Genomic DNA, 21409 nt, shown 5'->3' with positions numbered 1-21409 from the left:
CCATGTGACAAAATTTCTACAATCTACCAATAGTATTGTCAATATATCCAGTCCACTTAATACTAGCTAGTACTCTATGTTAAATCTATTTCCTAACTTGTAAATAAAAGCATATCCATTTAAGTATTTATGAAATTAATGATGCAAATTGTTTGAAGAAATTCCTAGTCATTAAACTTGGAAAGGGAAAAAGGAGAAATTGGTTAGCAAAGTAGGGTTGTTCATTACAATTTCATTACGTTTTTTGCTCAACTAATAAATTACCATTTACTTCGTAATGTAAAATAAGATTCATACTTCTAGAAACTAATTGTATATTATTGAAAAAGATATCAATAACAAAATTCCTAGATAATGGAGAACAAAAGTGTCTCTTGCTTTGTTAATTTAATTTTGAGCACTAGCAGATATGATGCTTCATTCCCAATAGTCAAGTATGAAGTTATATATCAATTATAATCCAAAGCTAAAATTAAGGAGCTAGGCTTAGCTACTTACTTGTTCAAAGCCCAAAAATAGGGTTTATGGATAGAAATCCAAAGTTCATGAAATCTACACAACATAAAAGTGGGATATTAGTAAAAGAGATATAATGTAATATCAAATAAATCACAAAGATGATGCAATGATAACTCACAAAAATATCAAATAAATCACAAAGATGATCCTAAGTATGATAGATAGGTTGCATTAAGTTTATCTGTGAATCAACATTAAGTCAGGAACAATCAACACAAATATTGATGTCAGATAGGGTAACCATGGAGGCCCGCTTTTATAGCTATACAAGTTTCATGAAGTGAAACACACTTGCCTTGAATGTTGAGAGAATATTTTTTCACTCTTGTACTATAGTCCACTCATGCTCTTTAATCATCCTAGTGCTCATTTCACATACCAACATGAGGTGAGTTGGATATCAGGGAAAAACTAAATAAAAAGAATCATTTGACCTTAGATAGTATTGGACAAGTGTGCAACCTCACATACCAAATAGAGTTCAGTGAGTACTACATTATTTAGTGTCAAATCAATCAGTGCCACTATCTACTCCTTTATTTGCAAAAACTTTGATGCATGCTTAGCCATCAAATCATTATTTTGTTATAAGATTTATAGGAGGTCCTTGCTAGTATTGGCCTTTTCAAAAACAAAGGAGGTCATTTAAGTAAATTGACATACCCATTCAACTAGAAATCACCCACTTATAATTTTGAGTAGAAGAATGCCAAAAGGATATACATCTACTACATGACTATAGACAACCTTGTGCATAGTCTTTGGATATACTAAGGTGCCTAATCTTCTAACTAGTGTTAGCTCTGAACTTTCTATGATCGACACCTTCCCAATACCGTTTATCTTGCTATAGAAAGAAATAATGTAAATCTTGGAATTTATATTGATTGAAGATGTAATGCACTATGAATTCTAGAAGATCAAGAATTAGAAAAAGAACAAAAGATGTAGGGGGAACTCTCTTTTAAATTACACATCACAGCAGCTTCAAACTCTCCCTTATTCATAATAAAAAACTTTAATCATTTATTTCAAACTCTTCCTTATTCATAATAAAAAACATTAATCATTTAGTTCTATGAGCTTTAATTAAATTCAATGAATACTTAGTATTTGATTCATTCTTATGAGAGATGGGTTCATATGAACCACTACTCATGAAACATGAGTCAAAGAGTTTGACTCAAAAAGCTACACCTAATAGAAATATCACAATTTAACTGACTACAAAAATATCTCCTACTTATCAATTAACCATTCAAATTTTAAAGAGATTTTGAATAGAAAACTAAAAGAAATAATATTTTGATGGGAAGAAAATGAAAAGTCCCAATATTTAAAGGAGAAAAAAGACAAACTGTTAGACATACAATACTAAAACAACATATCTAGGATCTCTAGAATGGATATAATCAAATAATATTAATTATATGACCCTCTTATTGTGGTAAATCACCTTTGCAACATAGTCTTCTGTTAGAAGAATATTACTAGATCAGAGGTCTCCATGAATAATAGGGGGATCACAAGACTGATGTTGGTACACTAAGAAATATGCTATTCTCATGATAATTCTCATCCCCTGCTTCCATGTGAGACGCTCTTGTACATACTATAGACAATAGCTAGACAATGAGTCAGTGTGTGCACTAAAAAAATTAAGATTGTAATTATAAAACTATGTAGAGTACATTGCACAAACTAACCCTGATTTACAAAGATGATTACATATGTAGATGTCCAAGTTGCACACCATGTAAATTCTCAAAGAGTGATCCTTTTGAAGCATATTGAAAGATGAGTATCCTGCATATACTAAACATAATAAGTCATCTCCATAATAGTTTCTAGGAATAGGCTAAGTCATCTTTTGGAGGTGGCATACCCAAGCTTTGTGATGCATTCACTTTTGCAACAATAAGAGGTTTTTTCAAGGACACTCAACTATGATGTATATATACATCAGATGCCTACCTCCATAATAAAATGAGTAATTCATGGAGTTTCATACTCAAATTTTCTTTGGTGAGGATATTTAAAGCTTAGAAATGTTTATCAGGCATCAATGGATAAAGTCTAATGTTGAGAATAAAAGGTTCCCCATCGATCTAATATTATTTATACATATCTATACTTCTTCTTTCCAGTTGGGATCACTTACAAATAGATCTTTTTTCCATCAATGAGGTCTAATTAGAAAACCCCCCAAAACCCAAAAAATGGCTCTAAATGGGGACAAGTTTTTCTTGAAAAAAGTAGAAGACTCCAAAATCTTAGCAAGGACCAGGGTTAAATCCATTGGGCATACGATTCAATAATGTGAGTGTAGGGAGTTGCCGAGAATGTGGGCAACAAGTGAAAACTAAATAAGCCAAAACTTTCTACAGCCTACAAAAGAACATAATCTTATATACAATTATGTACATGGGAATGAACCCCTTACTTCAAGATTGTTCCAATAGAGATCATCTAAATCCAATAGTAGATTAAATAATTACACAAAATGGATAATATCATTATCCAAAACATAGATCTAGAAATAGATTCCAGAGGAGAGAAAATTAATGAGATTACAACAAATAGAAATATGAGAAATAATAATGAGATTAAAATAAAGAACATAAGAGATGAAACCAAAGGGAAGTAAAAAAGATTCATTGTTAGATGAACGACTTAATAAGGAGATATTAGCTTATTCATAATAGAAGGATACGTTATCACAAGGAGAAGGCACAACAATAAGTCTCATATACACAACAATTAATGAGACCATGAACAAAGACAAAATTCATTCTTTAGACACAATAGAATAAAAGATTTAGATAAAAATATGTGAAAAGAAATAGAAAGTTTCATCCAATTCTAAAGAAAGGGGGGATTTAGGAAAATAATTAGAGTCTGAATAACTATAGGCCACTCCTATTCTTCAAATAGAGTCTTGAAATTGGTGATATTAGAATGTATTTCACAAATTCATGTTATAGGCATTAGTAGTCGTGGATCATTTTAGACCTACCACATGCAAAGTGTCCATTTTATGTTAGTTTGAGCTTCATTTGGTTTCAAGAATACTATAATATTCTCTACTTAACAAGGCCAACCACGTGAAGGTGGAAGCTCATCTAGCCTCAACACCCTCCCCCTAACATCAATCTAAATTCCCCATTATCATCGAATTACATACTTCATTCATCCATTGTTGAACCATAGCATTCAATTAATACAATCACATAACATTCATTAATATGATATAAAATTCATTAATACACAATACTAAACTAGAATTCATTAACACATAACAATATTCATTAACATAAAATAAAAAATTAGTATTAATATGCATCACTCATACATAATTACTTAAAACAAAGTTCTTTCATTATCCAACAAGGTTTATCAAAGAAGATTTTTAAAACATCATTTCTTCTTTTTATTTTTTTGAGCTCTCTTAAGAAAAGCACTCATAGGAGCATCCATATTTGCATCATTCTCCTCCTCTTCTAGCATGTGTAATGTCAAATTATGATGGCTCCTTCTCTTTGGAGGAGTAGGAGGTTGTTGCACTAAATAGGGCTCTGTTGCAAGAAGAAGTAAATGGGATAAATTAGCATACTCTTTTTTTTTTCAACTATTACAAGTTTGTAATTAAGTAATAGTACAAAATAACATGCATTTTTCTTACCTGAAAATGCCACATCATGTAAATTAACATTTTGATCTACCACCATGCCAATATGTTGAACACTTGGAACATGCTCCACCCCTTCAGCATGATGTTCAACATGCTCTGAAAAATTCAAAAAAATGATACACATCAAATTGCAATTAAAGATGTTAAATTGTATTCATAATTAATTTCCAATAGCAAATTAATACCTCCACCACTATAATGCACATCATGGCCTTCATCACGAGCAGGTTCTGTGGTAGGATATGAAGGCTGCAGTAAAATGTTATGCACATTGTTATGCAGTCAATTTACGTTCAAAACTAATACCAAAAAAGAATCTTCTCAACTATTCAATTTCATTTACTTTTCGTCTGACCAAATTACTTGTGAGATATCATTTGGTGCATTATATTGTTGGGTAAGGCTTACAAATTCTTTGCATAGGCATGTGGCCATGACTTTATAGCCTTCCTTTAAGGCAATTTTTCTATCTTCATCTGTGACCTCCACATTGAATTCTGTGCCCTATATTTTTTGCTTAATATCATCAATTTTCCATGTATGACTTGATTAAAAAAAATTGTTTGCAACATTATATAAAAAATATATATATGAAATTTCATTGCTCCTACTTACAAGTCAAGACTGGAAATTCATATAGCCACTAGAGCCAAGTTTGTGTTGGCCAAACTTTTCTAGTCTCTCTTTTGTAGCCACGGACGTGTCCTACAATCTATGAAAAATTTCAAACATCTTAGATTATATATTTACAAATATCAATAATTAGTGCATGATTACAATGTACTTAATACTATAATGACATACCTTTTTCTACCCTGTGCTGCTTCATTATCTCTATCTTTACATAGCCTTTTCTCCTTTGCATCTTCTATTATTTCATTCCACTCCATTAGTGGAATCATAGGAGGATGGTCATACTTTGGGTTATCCTTAAGAGCCCTTCTATATTGATCCCTCATAGTATTTATATGCTTTTCTAATCTTTTGAGAAGTAGGCCAATGTCAAAAATGTTTTTTTCCAAATTTCTCCTCAAAAGATGCAATTAGCTAATTTTTTAATTCCACAGCTTGTAAATTCCATCTTTTTAAAAACAAATAGATTGTTAGATCAATAACTTTAATATATTAAAATAAATGGAAGAAAAGAAAAATTATGTAGCAATGATATGAAACTACGTACCTTTGACATATGGTGGGTCCAAATAGTCTTAATGTCGTAGGAAAAAGATGTTCAAAGAAAGCATGATTACCTACAAAAACATAAAGGATTTATCAATCCAAAATGAGTAATGTAAAAGTAAACTAAATTTACACTTTAAATAATAACAATTTTAAAGCACTTGGAAGCTTTCATTCTTTTAATGGAAACATAGTTTTCTTATTCACCAACAATGTCCCTTTATATGCACCAGTACTAATCACATGGACTACTCCAAGAAATGGATCAGCTTTAATAGTAATACTCTCTATTGGCAAGTCTTATGCACATATGGTAACATGTATATCAAACTCTAGAACCATGTAGTAACATATGGCAACTCTTATGCACATGTACACAAGTACACAATAAGCTATGTAGCATAATAATATGTGCATGTCAAACTATAGTACAATATACCATATTGTAATATAGTAATTTTACACACATAAGAATATAAAGCTACACTTGACTGAACACATAAGAATATGAATGCACTTGACTGAACACCTATAGAAAGTGACCCCACCTCTAACATTCACAAACCATTCATAAAAAATAAATACTGACAATTAGCTAACACTAAAATTCACTCCACAAATGCACTTAACGTAAAAATTGTGTCTACTATCAGAAATAGGCAAATTCATTTGCAACTCAAACAAATCAACCTAGCCTTCAATGATGATCAAGGTACACAAATATAGATAAACAAGACCAACTAGTTCAAGTATGCAATACCACACTTGCGTCTTAGAGAACTATGGCTGCCACAATAATCAAATCAAAGTTTTAGTGTTACAATATAATCATAGTTAACCCTATAACAAAGTAGGAAAGGGTTAGTTTAAAAGAGGAACATATGTTATGACACTAAATTAAGTAAAAATAGTTAAGTGCAATGTAGTCTTGTCAAAAAATATGTAGGATTTTATTAGAGTGCTCTAGGTTCTAAAAACATGAAGAGATGTTTTGGGTAAAATGGCATAATTAAGAAATACTAAACTCTATTAAAATTGGTCAAAATTGCATCTGACTAGGTGGATGCTAAATAAGGTACCAATTGATTATTGAATTTGTGAAAAACATTACACAATTATTGAAGATGAGTATAGCTTTGCATACAAATTTATGTGTGCTCAAAGAAATAGACCCAAATTATAAAATGATCATATATCACATCCATCTTGTCAGGTATTACTTTCATTCATCTTATCTACATGAAATGTTACATATCAATCATTGAAATAATTGTGTAAAATACACCATTAAACTTTTTGGATTTTAAAGTTCTCCCAATTTCTTGAAATCAAGTAATTTCTATATAAAAAATGTTTTGATGTTTTTATACCATAAATCTCAAGAAAAATGTAGTAAAATGTAACCTTAAGGTACAAATAACCTATATCACTATGCTTTACAACTTGAACTATCACACTAGCTATAAATAACTTACAGTACTAGAATCTTAGAATCTATAGTAGATGATGAGCCAATTAAAGCTTCATAAACTCAATCCTCCAAAATTGACAATGTTGACACCTGTGTACTCCTATTCTATTAGCTACAAATCAGTAGCAATACTAAATTTAGACGTCTATATAATCCAAATGTCATCTCCAAAACAAGAGGAATCTTTGCATATACCATGAGAAAAGTGATTCAAATGTTAGAAGGCACTATTGATAGCCTTAGCCTTTTCCTGTTGGTACACCAGTCCAATAAACACCTTGAAATCATCTTCTAGCATGTGATGCATGATCACAAGGTTGTAAAAATCTTAAAACTAGGGACCAAAAACAAAGAAAAACAAGATACTACTTTTGAGTTCTGTGATCTATAGTCCATAATAGATGCATGGAGGAGAATGCCTTTCCTGTAAAGACATCACAATAGATGCAATTTAAGGTTTAGATTTTCCATATCAACAAAGAATCAGTGTTTTTAGTTGACATATTTGGTGCCCTGTGTACTCTATTTTTAAATCTTTTATTTTCCCATGTTTTTAAGGATCTAGAAAGGTCTCATTCACGACATGTCATCTATGTCATATTGCTTATCTTTATCTTAACCATCACCATTTGTAGCCTATTGGCTTGTTATTTAATCTACATAGACACTTTAATCTATCAAGTTAACACTGCCTTAAACTTTCTTGCATTGTAATTGTGAAACTTATAGAAATACATTATAATATACAAAATTGTGCATTATCTCCTATTTTTAATATTTTTAATATTTATGCTTTCAAACCCCCTATTGTTGATGATATTGTAGGTATAGGTTTTTCTCAAGGTGTTGATGTTCAGGCAGACCTCACACAACTACCAAAGCATACCCACCTCAAATTGAATGCATACTTGAAAAGAAGGTTACCAAGTAGACTAGTATGGTTAAATGGAAGGATACACCATAAGAGGATGCTACATGGTTGACTGAAGCACAGCTTTTGAAAGCTAGGTACACTTTTAATTCCATCCCAACTCATAGCTTGAATTAAGAGAGTTTGATCAATAAAATGGTACAACCAGAGTTATGAGATGTTCCTAGAGTAAACACCACAACAAAATCTTATCTATGCACCCATTTTGTTATAGTTTATTTGTCATCAAGCCTAATTAGGCCTGATAGGTCTACATAGACATAGGATTGTCACATTGTACTAGAGTATATTTGTTTGTTGATTGTTAGGAAGTTGTTTTAGATGTTTGAGACACATTGTATTGACACCTTCTATCTGGTCAAAGACTTGGTGTTTTGTGTTTTCTAAAAAAGTTAGTAAAGGTAGAGTTTGGTAAGACTGTCACTTACAACAGTGACTATTTTGGTGCAGCTTGAGTGTGTTAGTAAATAGTTTACAATTGCTATCTATGAGTTCAGAGTACAATTAGGTAGGGTTGGTAATCATTGGGATTTGAAAGGGTAATAGGTCAGTGGAGTGAAGAGAGACTTTCAAAGAGTCATTGAAGTAGGGTGAGTTTGGGAATACCTCTCTAAAGTACTAGGCCAAATTAGAGTCAATCCTTTTTTTCAGTGCTATTAGGAGATTGTAAGGTTATTGAATACTTGTAGATTTCTTGAAGGACATAAGGCATCATGAGACTAGCAACTATTCCAATGATCCAAGATTCTATATGCATTTTTCATAATTCATTTTAATGGTTGGGTTATGTCTTAGTCTTAAAATGATTGTTTTAATGATGTAATTGAGGGGACAAACATTAGTGTCATTGATACAATAATGAGTTGTTTAGAAATTAGGGTTAGTTTAGGAGTCAATTATGGGAAGTTATTGGGTCTATTCAGTCTTTGCAAAGTTATATATACAATGCTATATGTCAAATATGTCACAGGTTATCATTTAATTAAATTAAGGAAAGAAACTTAGCTATATCTATATTTTAAAATATCACAAGTACAACATCTTACTGATATACAATAAAAAATTTCCATCCTATATATCTCCTAGTAAAGCATCTTTTTTCATAAAATAGTTTTTATGGGAGACATATATACTGAATTGGTCCTTGATTTAGTGCTCACTAAAAAATATAACAAAACAAGGTTTTACTAGTTCTAGTGGGCATAGATGTGGACATTTGCATGGTCCTTGTTGCCGACAATGCACCAGGCAATACTAGACTGCCAACTAAAGGAGGAGTCTGCACTTCATCATGAACTGAAGAATATGATATTGTTAGCAAAGACATTTGTAATGGATAAAGATCAAATGAGATACTAGCTAGAAACATCCACAAAAAAAAAAAGGTAAGTGTTATAATGTTGATGAAAACAAACAAAGTGTTACTTACATGAAGGTTGTGTGCGATAACCCTCACCATGTTCACCATGTGATGTTGCAATTGGCACATATGTCCATACAAAAACACATAAAATTAGAGATCATGATCCATAAGATACTATAAAATATTAATATCTATTGAACTTCTAGTATTGCTTTAGTCAAATTACTACTTACTTTCAAAGATTGGATTCTACGGTCCAATTCTATTCTCAGTGCCTCTTTCTCCTCAATTTTGTCACCCTCAATGATAATTTTAACAAGTTAATCAATGTATCTTTGCTTAATTTTTTGGGTGATGAACACAGGGTCAACACTAAGGGTGATGTCATGTAGATATGATGCACGTATCTCAGATCGCATTTGATCAGTGGTTGTTCTAGCTTTTTCTTATCATTTGTGACATCAAATATCAATAAAAATTCATCAAAATAACTCCAAAGCCATAAATAAAAGAACATAATAATATGAAATTTGTTTCTATATTAACATTAAAATTTACAATAATTAATGTTTACCTTTGCTGAAAGTGTTTGAGATGGTGGATCCATATTGCCCTATGAAAAAAAGTAATAAGTCTAAGAAATTAGCAACAAAATTAAAGTAATAGACTTACCAAAAAAAATTTAATAATAAAGTAGATTGTATATCTAAATCATTTGTCTTAAGTTAAAAATTTAGTGTAACTAATGTGTATATCTAAAAAAATATTTGACATTGATCCTACCTAGACATTTCATTGATCATCATGATCTTCATCCATGTTTTCATCATCATCATCATCATCATCATCACCATCATTATACTTGTCACTTTGATTTTTGTCATCACCACCACCATCTTCATCCCCATCATCATCATCTTCATCATCATCTTCGTCACCATCATCATCATGACCATCATCACCATGATCATCACTATCTTCATCACCATGATCATAATCGTCATCAACATCATCATCATCATTATCACCATTATCATCAGCATGACCAAAATCATCACCATCTTCTTCTTCTTCATCATTGGGTAATTGTCATTCTTGATAATCATTTACTTCCTCTTGTGCTTCTTCAATATCTTCTTCTTTGATCACATTATACTTTACTAGCCTTCCTCTTGGGACATGTCTAACAACAAATGACCAACCTAGGTTGTGTGGAACACCAAAGTAAAACACTTGCTCACATTGGCTTGGAAGAACATAGGGCTCATCTCTAACTAGCTCAAATGACTTTGTATTAATCATAGTAAATTCACTATCATGTTCAATAATAGTCCTATCAGGATCATTTTGATTCAGTTGTAACCTAAACCATTTCACAACAAATATCACTATTTTGAATGAATTCAAGTCACACTCAAGTATATCATCCAAAATTCCATAGTATTAATTTTTAGAGTGTTGAGGATGTATGTCAATTCTAGATGAAATATTAGTGACTATGAAGACAATACTTATCCTAGAATCACACATTTTATTTGTTTCGTCTAACTTTTTGTGCAAAATTTATAGCCATGGTAGTACATAGCTTTGTGGTGTTTGACCTGCAATTATTCAAACATGTCAAGATTATTTGCATTGATCTGTGAGTTGATATTAAACTTATGTCTCATGATTAGTAATCTTATGCATACATTTGTATCTCTTAAGCCATGTATTAGATCAAGTACCATTGGCATAACATTGGGATCTCCATTATGATGAGCTTCTTTAACCAACAATGCAACACCATCTCATGTTAATGAGCGACCATTTGCTTGAGACTGTTCAATCCATACCATCATCCAATCAAGATTGTTTGCAATATACAAATGTAGTGCATCCCACTCATGACCAACTATAAAGAAGAAAATTACACTAGTTAGAAACTACAAAAAAAAAAAACTTATACTTACCTCTCACCCTCCTCAATCTACCTTTTCCTGTCAGGTACTCCCCTTCAAATTTGTCATTAGAGTTGGGATCCCAAATGTGATCTACGTGGATATTTGTTGCAAACTTTGGAAGATATTCAATAATGTACACCATGGTCTAGTATATCATATATCCTTCTATCATAGAACTCTTAGGACGTGCTCTTTGTCAAACCAAGTCCTTCATAAATTTTAAGTGCCTCTCAACCATCCACATTGATCTAGCTTATACAATTCCACACAATTCAATCTCCTCAACTTGATGTATGAGGTAGTGTTCTTGAGCATTGAAAAAGGTTGGAGGTAAATACTTTTGCATTTCACACATAAGCTGTGGAATTTTTCTCTTCCAATATTTTATATCTTTTTTATCAATTTCTTTATATGATAACCACCTAAAAGAGATTCAACATGCAAAAACACATAAATGAGATTTCAAATAAAATTATACAATAGATTTCAGATAAAAAGCTACAAATCTAAGAAAAAACACTCCTAACCTCATGTATTTTTCAAGATTGTATATAACTTGTTTAATACTATTGTCAAACTGTTGTGGAAGGGATAGAGGTAGGACGGACTACAATTATTAAAAAATGATCATTTCAATATTTTATTAAATAATGCAATAGGTACTACATTTAATCTTACAAATATATTGTAAACAAAGAACATGACTTACCTTAACGAAGGTATGCCAATCATGTGTTTTCAACCCTAGCCCAAAATTACCTTTCTTTGATAGAAGAGTGCTTATATTTGCAGCAAATCTTGTTGGATTTTTTTTTTTTTAATTATAACTTCTTTTAATGCATCACTTTGTTGCTTCATTAATAACCAAGGAAGGGCACTTGTATTGTGGTCTCCATTTCTATTTGATTCAATGAAAGCTTTTAGTGCATGATTGGATTCATGAATGTCAGTACAAATTTTGGCAATCTTTTCTCTATCATGCCTTCCATCCAACATTTTCCATAGTGTCTCTGTTACATTCTTTCCAATATGCATAGTATCAAGCAAATGCACAATTGGAAGATCCTTGTAGTATGGTAACCTACTAAATTGGGTAGGATACCTTTTCATTCCTCTAGAAAGTTGGTCATTGATGCCTTGATGAACATCACGAGTATCAATTACATTATTAGTGAATATAAGATAATATCAAAATACAAATTTTAAACTTCGGATGATAAATTGGACATTACCTCAACAATTTAGTCGATCATATTCCAACTTCCATAGATGAGGTGTCATTCTTCATGGCCTTGATGATGTCTCTTCTTTCTCATTGAAAATATATTTTTCATCAATTTGATACCTATGATTATTGTGGAGAAAGTGTCTAAACTCATCAAACACCTACTTTCCTAAACTTCTTGAATGATGAGATTTCATCTTTGGACCACAAATTGGACGTGCAAATTTTCCCTTTGTCTAAAGACCTAAAAGATCATGTATAATTGGGTCATATACAATTATCATGCAAAAATATAAGCATTTGATAGTAACGTGTAAGCACTATAACAAACCAAAAATATATGAGCTTAACATATAACATACCACAAAAATGAGTTAGCCTAGGGGCATCATGTATTGTCTATACAAGCATTGCATGGAATTGAAATTGTCGATGTCCTGTCAGTCTAGAGATGTCATGCATAGTGATGTCATTCCATAACTTCAACAACACATCAATTAGAGGCTCAATATACAGGTTCATATCTTTAACTTGGTATTTACCAAGTAATTGAATGAACGTAAACATTTCATAATTATTATGACCATTTTCATGCACTATTTATAAATTAATTTAGATAACTATAAAATAAAAATATACTTGGCACAATCATTGACAACATTATGTGCTCCCTCTTTATGGAAATATAAGGAGGAAGGTTATTGTTAATAACAAAAATAGGCCACACTGAATAAATAGATCTCATATCTCCATATGGATTGACACCGTCTACTGCCAATGAAAGCTTCAAATTATGAGGTTCTTCTTTAAACTGTGACCATGTTTCTTCTATCTCTTTAAATGTAGAACCATCGGCAGACATTCGCATAATGTCATCCTGTCTTCTATTATGTGCATGGTAATCCATAAATTGTGCCAGGCTAGTGCAATAATGGGAACGTATAGAAGAACCTTTAGGCAATTTTTTTGTTATTTGATTTGACCGATATCTACTAATATGACAATTAGGGCATTCTATTTCAAATTCATGTTGTTTATGGTATAGAATGTGATCATTGGGACATGCATGTATTGTCTAATACTTCATTTCAATCTAATTCATAATGTTAGATAATTCTTGGTATGAACGAGAAAAAATATTTGATGGTGGTAAGAAAAATCACTAATCAACCTACAACAACAAATATGCATTGTTGATATAATGAATAATAATTGTAACTAACATTGAAGATGAAAAAAATGACATACCTTAGCATACGTGACATTGCTACATTGGATAATCCATTCATAGCCTTTAAGTTCACTAGCAACACTATAGCTGAGAGTAGAGTTGTTTGGGAGCATTTGTATAAGGGTGCATGTGCCTTCTCAAGTAAAGGTATATCAAGACCATCTTCATCATCATTATCAGATTCCCTAGTACCATCATTGTAAGTCTCTTCATCACTTGGCCCAATACCATCTTCTTTAATCATGTCCTCTGGCACATTATCATCTTCTTCCATGGAAGTGTTATCCTCAGCTTGGATATTCACACCTCCATGTTCCTCCAGTAGGAAATCCACATTCAACAATGGACAAAAATTGTGGCCCCTTTCAACATGACTATGTTGCCTACAATGACTCTAGGTTGTTGTGATTAGAATTCTTTGATTCTTTAAGACTTTACACTTTTTGCAAGGACAATAACATTTATCAGGTTTTCTTTAGAATTGAGCCCACAATGCAGCCATTGTCTCATTACTTTGTTCTAGGTTCATATTGTCAAGCATGGTCTTTCTTCACAGGAAAATATATCTGCAAATAAATTGGACATGTTGTAGTTAATGTTTATATCTATGCATATGGAAAATGTGGAGTCATATCACTTTATTAGACGACTTTATCAGATATGGCTTGAATACAAATTGGAACCCACACATGCCCAACAAACACATTCTTTAGCTCTGTTAGATACTGTATGTCTTGATTTTTAAATAGTTTGATATGAATTATGCTAAATTTAATTGTTTTTCTAAATTCACTAATGCAATTCAATTGTACTCTTTCTATTAAGGCGGCCCATTTTCAGGGTTTTCTTCCAATGAGATTCTACTATTTTTTAGCAATTTAATTATTTAATATTTAAATAAATAATTATTTATACTTTTGTATTTCTATTATCTTGTTAGAACATTTGACATTTTTTACAAATGGAGAACCTCATCCTGATTTAACAAATTCGAGGCCTAGACCTGCGAGCACATTTGACCACCAAAGGCAACCACACACAAACATTTAAAATCACAAATTTATTCAAATTTGTAGTAGATATTAAGTTCAGAATATCACATAAGTAATAATTAAATTCAAAATACCACACAACATCTCAAAATTAACTAAACTACCATAAATATTTAAAATACTGTAATGCAAATGAGTTAAACGTCATGAAAAATGTCTAGCTCTGCAATGTCAATTTAAAGACTCTCCAATAGTTATAGGGAAATGTTCTAACTTCATTATTAAAATTAAAAATAATAATGCCAATAAGCACCCAAAAGCCTCAACATCACATGTTTTCAAAAATCTCATCATCATCATCAATACTATGTTATGTTCTTTCTCCCTATTAGATTTTTCCTTCTTTATCTCTATCTTTGGTTAAAGCTAAACCCAAAGAAGGGGTACCTTTATAGAAAAAATTTAGTTGTTTTTTTATACAATTCCTATTTGAGTATCACCTCTGAGTCAAGTCTGACCCCCTTACTGGTGATCACCTAGTGAAGCATAACACTTCCTCTGTATCCAAAAACAATTTAGCTGCTAAAGCATAAGAGCAAAAGTATCTGCCAACTTCTGATAACCATTTCATTACTTGATAAAACTGAGTGGAAAAAAGTTTATTACAAAAGAAAAAGGTATGAATGAATGCAGAAATCCAATCTCTAAAAATGCTTAGTTCCATCTTTATTTTATTGTTTCTTGTATGGCTAAATCAAATCAAGATCAATATGAATCCTGAAATGAAGAGAATGTTAGATTAGGAGAATTAAGTAGGAAAAATTATTTGGGGAATATGAAAGGAGATGTTTCAACTTTAAAATATTGAGATATATTAGGAATAATCTACTACAAATTTAGAAATGTCTGTTATACCCTAGGGCCTAAAATCAATCTTTTGAGCTTCATCCTTTTAGATTTACAACAAACACCAGGATTGAGGTATAAGACCAAGGTTGAGGTATAAGACTATCCAATAAAGTATAACACTTGAAGTGAAGACCTAAAGAAAGAATACAATACTATTTTGTCTATAATAATCTTCATATGAAGATAGCTATGAAGGAAGAAAATTAATATAAATAGGTATAATCCAATGGCTATAGATCCCCTCGGGAAAGGTCCAAATATCCATGCTCTGGTCATTTTAAAGCCTCATAGCTACAAAAGTAACTCTAGCTAATTAGGCTATTTGTTACTTTAATAGATAATTTAATAACCCTATAATCAAGCCTTGGATTTTATCTCTAGTAAAAAGATTTTAAGAGCCTAGTCTTTATAGAAATAACACTAACCCCTTTTAAATCTAAATCTCTTTTCACCAACAAATTTTAGAATCCTAGTTTCAACCAAACAAACTCAAAGGTAGAGTAGATATAGATTAATAATCACAACATTTATAATAAACACACATTCAACAAATGGGAAATTACTTGTTAAGTGCAATAACCACACCACTGAGAAAAATTAAATGTTCCCATCACAAGAAACCATCCAATAATGACCAACCTACCATAAATAGTAAATTTTATCAAGATGGCAAAAAATAAAAATAAACGAAAAAACATACTTTTTCAGAAAGTGTATTAAAATTTTGAAGAAACCAAAATAAGGCTTACCCACATATAATATGCTTGAAGCCAAGAATATTTAATACTATCAGTCGGTCACTGCAAGGAGTGTGTGGATTACCTAAGTAACAAGTGCATGAAGTGGTAGAGTACTGAAGCTACAAAGAAATTTCCCTGCAAATTTTTTCATCAAAACAATAGACGTAAGCTAAATCCAAAGGACCCTAAGAAAATCTTAGAAATTAGTGATAAAATAATCAATTTCATACCCCAAAATTAGACGTACATAGACAAGCATGTGATTCTTAAGATAACATGAATTATATCCAAATTGACACAACATTGATTAAAGACATTAAAAATAAAAAGTGATTACAAAGATATCTTAAAATAATTTTACAATAGATAATGTAGAAAACTTTCTGGTAATATATAATAAAAAACTAGGAGCTCCTCTAGATATGTGTATTCTAATCCATACCCAAAACTAAAAGAATGGAGCCAGCTCAAATGCATTCTCCAAAATCACACACCAAAGAGAACACATTGTTATCCCAACCCAATTGAATGCCATAGGGACTAAGAGTAAACACAAAAAAATCTGTAGTATTTTATACCTAGAAAAGTATGAAATGGATTAGAGAAAGAAGCAACTCTGGCTTGTTAAACCAAAACAATTCATCCCGTGGCTTGATCTTTCAACCAGATAAATGTCCACTTCTAGTCATATTCTCTAGTGCAAGTGTTGCAATAACATGTTGTAGCTTTGTCCCCACAACAAGAAAAAGCTACAATAGACACATAATATGTGGGAAAAGAATTAATTCCATCAAGAAGCAATATTTATAAATTAATTTGGATAAGGAGAAAAATCATTAGTGAAAATAAGGAATAAATTTAATCTCCTTTTATCCTCTCTTCCTTTGCTATTATGAAGATAATTGTAAGCCGTATGAAGATAAGTCTTTCTATTTCTTTTCTCATCCTCATAGAAAATGAACAGAGGGTGTGGGAGATAGAGGGGACAAAGAGTGGGCATAGATGGAAAGACAACACATTGAATTTTGGCATCTAATATAATTGAAGCAACTACAATTTATGAAATTAGAGCATTGCTACAATTCAATAGATGGAAGAACTACACTAAACAACTAGATTAATCAAATGCATGAGTTATCCTTTTGTGAAATTTATCATTGAAGGATGAGAAATGATAGGAAACTCCCTAGTTAAGTGCTATTAGGCTGGAATAATACTGGGATAGGTGATCTCTCAAAATGTATGTGTGATTCACCTTTGTGAGCATCACCTAGATGCAATGAGTGCCAAGTGATCCATTCGTTCTCATGAGAGATGGGTTCATGTGAACCATTACTCATGAAACATGGGTTCATGAGTTTGACTCATGAAACTACATAGTTGAATCCCGATAGTATCACAATTTCACTTTATGTGGAAAATATTTCCTACTCATGAAACATGGGTTCATGAGTTTGACTCATGAAACTACACAGTTGAATCCTGATAGTACCAAAAGTTCACTTAATGTGGAAAATATTGCCTACTTATTAATTAAAGCATGCTAGTGTGCCTTATAGGAGACATACACACAGCTATTAAGTAAAAACATATTTGGTTTTAACTTTTTTCTTGATACTTTGGAGACTTTTCTTGACATCTAGAGGTTATTTTTATTGCTATGGGATAATTTTAATGTTTATGATCTCTCGCTATTTTATTAATGCACTTTTAAGTTTTTATCAACTATGCAGATTGCAAAAAGTGCAAATGTTCCTATTATTCTTGATGCAGGAGGCATGGATGATCCTATTCTTGAGGACCTCCTTAAGTCGGTTACTATTCTAAGTCCAAATGAAATTGAGCTGGTCCAATTGACAGGAATGCCTACAGAGACTATTGATCAGGTTGTTGAGGTAGCTAAAAAATTACTCAAAATGGTATTTTTCTATAACTTATTTTTTTCATTAAAGCTTTTGAGTCTGTTTTGTTGAAAATGCCTTAGCTTGCTACCATAAGACTGACTATATTTATGAGCTTTTAACAATCTAATTAGTTTGAATTAATAGGGTCTTAATCAAGTTCTCATGAAACGGGGAGGACAGGGATCAATCCTTGTGACTAAAGATGCTCCTCCAATAATAAAACCTGCTATCCTTGCTCCTATGGTACTAGACACAATAGGTGCAAAAGATACTTTTATTGCTGCATTTTCTATTGGTCTATTGGAGAAGAATTCACCATCAGATAGTCTCAAGTTTGCAGGTTGTATGCTTATATTTAACTCAAAGTATCGTCCTAGGTTTGTTGATGTTGGTGTTGTAATTTTGATGTTTTGGCTTGACTGGGGCAAGTATATTGCAACATCATTTGGAATTATAACATTATTTCTGACTATATGATGTGTTCTAGACTCTAGACTATTCTATTTCTATGAGATACCGATGGCTATTTCTACATTTGACCAAATTATTTTTCAGGTTGTTTCTAGAAAATATTAAATTCATCACTTTATTAGTAAGTTTTCATGAAGTTAAAGCATGCATATTTTTCAAGATGATACATGGCAAGAAAAATAGATCAAGTTTACATGAAATGAGTTGTAAATTAGTATATCAAAGTATTTAGGTGTCATTCAATCTTTTGAAATAACTAAAATTTTATCACAGGCAAGAAATTGCAATTTATTGGTGATAAAAACAAAAAGACATTGGAAGCTTGGGTCACCAAAGTTTAATTGTGTTTCTTTTTATTTTCCCATTAAGGAAATTTTTCTTTTGGGCTTTGGTTTTCATAATTTTTGTTTCCTTAAACTCTTATCTACCTTGCTTTCCTACTGAGCATGCCTTGTTTTCCTCTTTTTTCAATAGGGTTGTTCACATAACTTCTAGACGGGTGCCTTTCACAAGAAGCATCTTTGCTCGAGTTATCACAATAAATACAAAAATCATTGAATTCTTTGAATTATGTTTCTTATTACTTCATTTTTAGAGGGATATCAAATATTTACTCAAGAAATATATAAAGCTGCAAAACTTGTGTGTGTCTTTCCTTCTTTCTTTCTTTGTATTTTTATATTTTGTATAGACCTTTCTATTAAGGAACATAGGAATGGATGTTTAACATATTTATCTGAATTATTTTGAACCTTTTGTATTGGCTGTTCTGGCAGCTATAGTAGCATCTTTATGTATTCAAATCAAAGGTGTCATTCCTAGCATGCCCGATAGATCAGCAGTATCAAAACTTCTGCGGGGTGATGACATGTAATTTTTTGAAGACTCTAGGGTCTACATGTTTGTTTTGCACCTAGTTTCTTCATTTACATTAGAGAGGTACCTTGATCCTTTGTCACAACTTTGTAATTATGGTGTCTATCATTGCCATAAGTTCATTATTTGGAGTAGGATGATTATTATTTTTAGAATGATGTGAAGATCTTGTGTATTTTCCTATTTTGTTTTATCAGTTTTTGTTTTCATATTGCAAAAGACATAGGAGAATATATGCTTGGATATAGTAGTTAGACCTTAAAAACATATAGAAAAGTACCATAAAGAGCATTTTTAACAAAGGGAATAAGTGACGAAGACAAGATTTTATCATGAAAGGATAGTCATAACTTGAGTGTAAGAGGGATCCTACACTATCAACCATAAAAGCATCCTAAAGAAGGAACAAGAAGAGACAATGCCAGAGCGTGTGCTTTCAAGAGGACAATCAAAAAGGACTTTCAATGCATAATATATTAGCTCATTTGACACTTTAAGGAGGAGGTATCTATGGGAGCAAAGACAAGGAAGACATGGAAGGAATAGAGGATTGTCTTATTGTAATATTAGTGTACAAAATATTGAATTGAAGATAATATTTTGATCATGGCATCACATCCAACTAACTTATGAAGAAGCACGCTTAGTTACTAAAGAAAAAGAAAAAGAAAACTCACAATGGCTAAATGATTAGATACATAAAGTGACAATCTTTTAAATATAATGACAAACTTTTACTTATAATTATTTTTCATTCACATTATTGGAAAAAATTGCAACTCGAGGGCTAAATGATTATTAAGTATAAAGGTAATTTTTAAAGATCCTGCATCAAACACTCATAGAACCACTATATACTATGCTTATTATTACTTTTCAATGTGCCTTGAAACATTACATACAAAAATCTAATCTTGCTTTAGATTTTTGTGAGAAAAAGGCATTCAAAATGGTTTCCATGTCCAAAGTTTTTTCCCATAAAATGATCGAGATCTATTAATCTTGCACAAGAAAACTCTTCATATCTTCATGTCAAGCAGATCAACAACCATGGATTTCCTTTTTTAGGCTTTTAGTTTATATCTTGCATCCAATTCACAAAAAAAGAAAAGAGATTGGATGATTATAACAATGGTAGGTTTGTTGCGTTCAAGCTGGCTTATGCATGGCTTGTGTCCCACAAACTTTATACCATATATGAATGCAACATAGTGTAACTAGAACAAAATAACTAAGAAATTGTTGTGGTGGTTTATTTTTATTCAACCACACATTCCATGCAACTGCCTATCAGGTATCCATGACTATAGTATCGTAATTAGTTGAAACTTCTTTTACTTCATTTTAACCCAAAACAAAGGCATAGATTTTTTCAATAATGTTCATGATTTTGAAAATGCATATTAAACAATTTTCAGTCAAACTAATTTTAAAAATACAACTATAAGATTGAGCAATTTTCTAAAAGCATACATCCAACCAATTAAGCATATAATCAAAACTGGGAATCAAAAGGAATCAAATATTATCAAACCAAAAAATCTAACAATCCTACACATTAAACAATCTCAATTACAAATGCACTTGAGCATAAGGTAGGGACAATAAAACCATCTAGTGAGCTGCTCAGTAATACATGCTCAATTTAATCAACTTCATGCATGAGAGAGATATTAAAAATATCCCACATCATTTTGATGATGACATCCATCTTAGTTCCTCGATATGCAACTGCAACATAACTGAAGCAGAGCCAAACCATTACAAAATGAAGAAACAACATCAACTCAACACAAGTGAAACATGTACTTTCACAAATGAAATTAAAAAAGAAGGTAAGTTCTATATCTTTCAATCCATCAATTATTGGTTTGGTGATATAAGAATGTCCATCTTTACATAGAGAAGATAGAGGAAATTATTAGAATATATAAAAAGAGCCAGCCAAAAAAAAATGATCATTT

General features: G+C 31.4%; 1 protein-coding gene across 1 annotated transcript in view; it reads left to right on the top strand.

Moving 5' to 3' along the window:
* The window catches only part of LOC149535089 (ribokinase-like), a 140827-nt gene extending 121384 nt beyond the window's left edge, over positions 1 to 19443 (top strand). Inside the window, exons 2-4 of the mRNA XM_089806110.1 lie at positions 17928 to 18089; positions 18243 to 18438; positions 19346 to 19443. Coding sequence (XP_089662236.1) covers positions 17928 to 18089; positions 18243 to 18438; positions 19346 to 19443 — 456 coding nt within the window. The remainder of the gene's footprint in view (positions 1 to 17927; positions 18090 to 18242; positions 18439 to 19345) is intronic.
* Positions 19444 to 21409: the final 1966 nt, after the last annotated feature.

The sequence above is a fragment of the Cupressus sempervirens genome, chromosome 10, assembly GCF_028749045.1.
Source record: "Cupressus sempervirens isolate cs-2001-9-10 chromosome 10, ASM2874904v1, whole genome shotgun sequence".
NCBI classification, from domain to species: Eukaryota; Viridiplantae; Streptophyta; class Pinopsida; order Cupressales; family Cupressaceae; genus Cupressus; species Cupressus sempervirens.
This window is presented reverse-complemented; position numbering and strand designations above follow the sequence as displayed.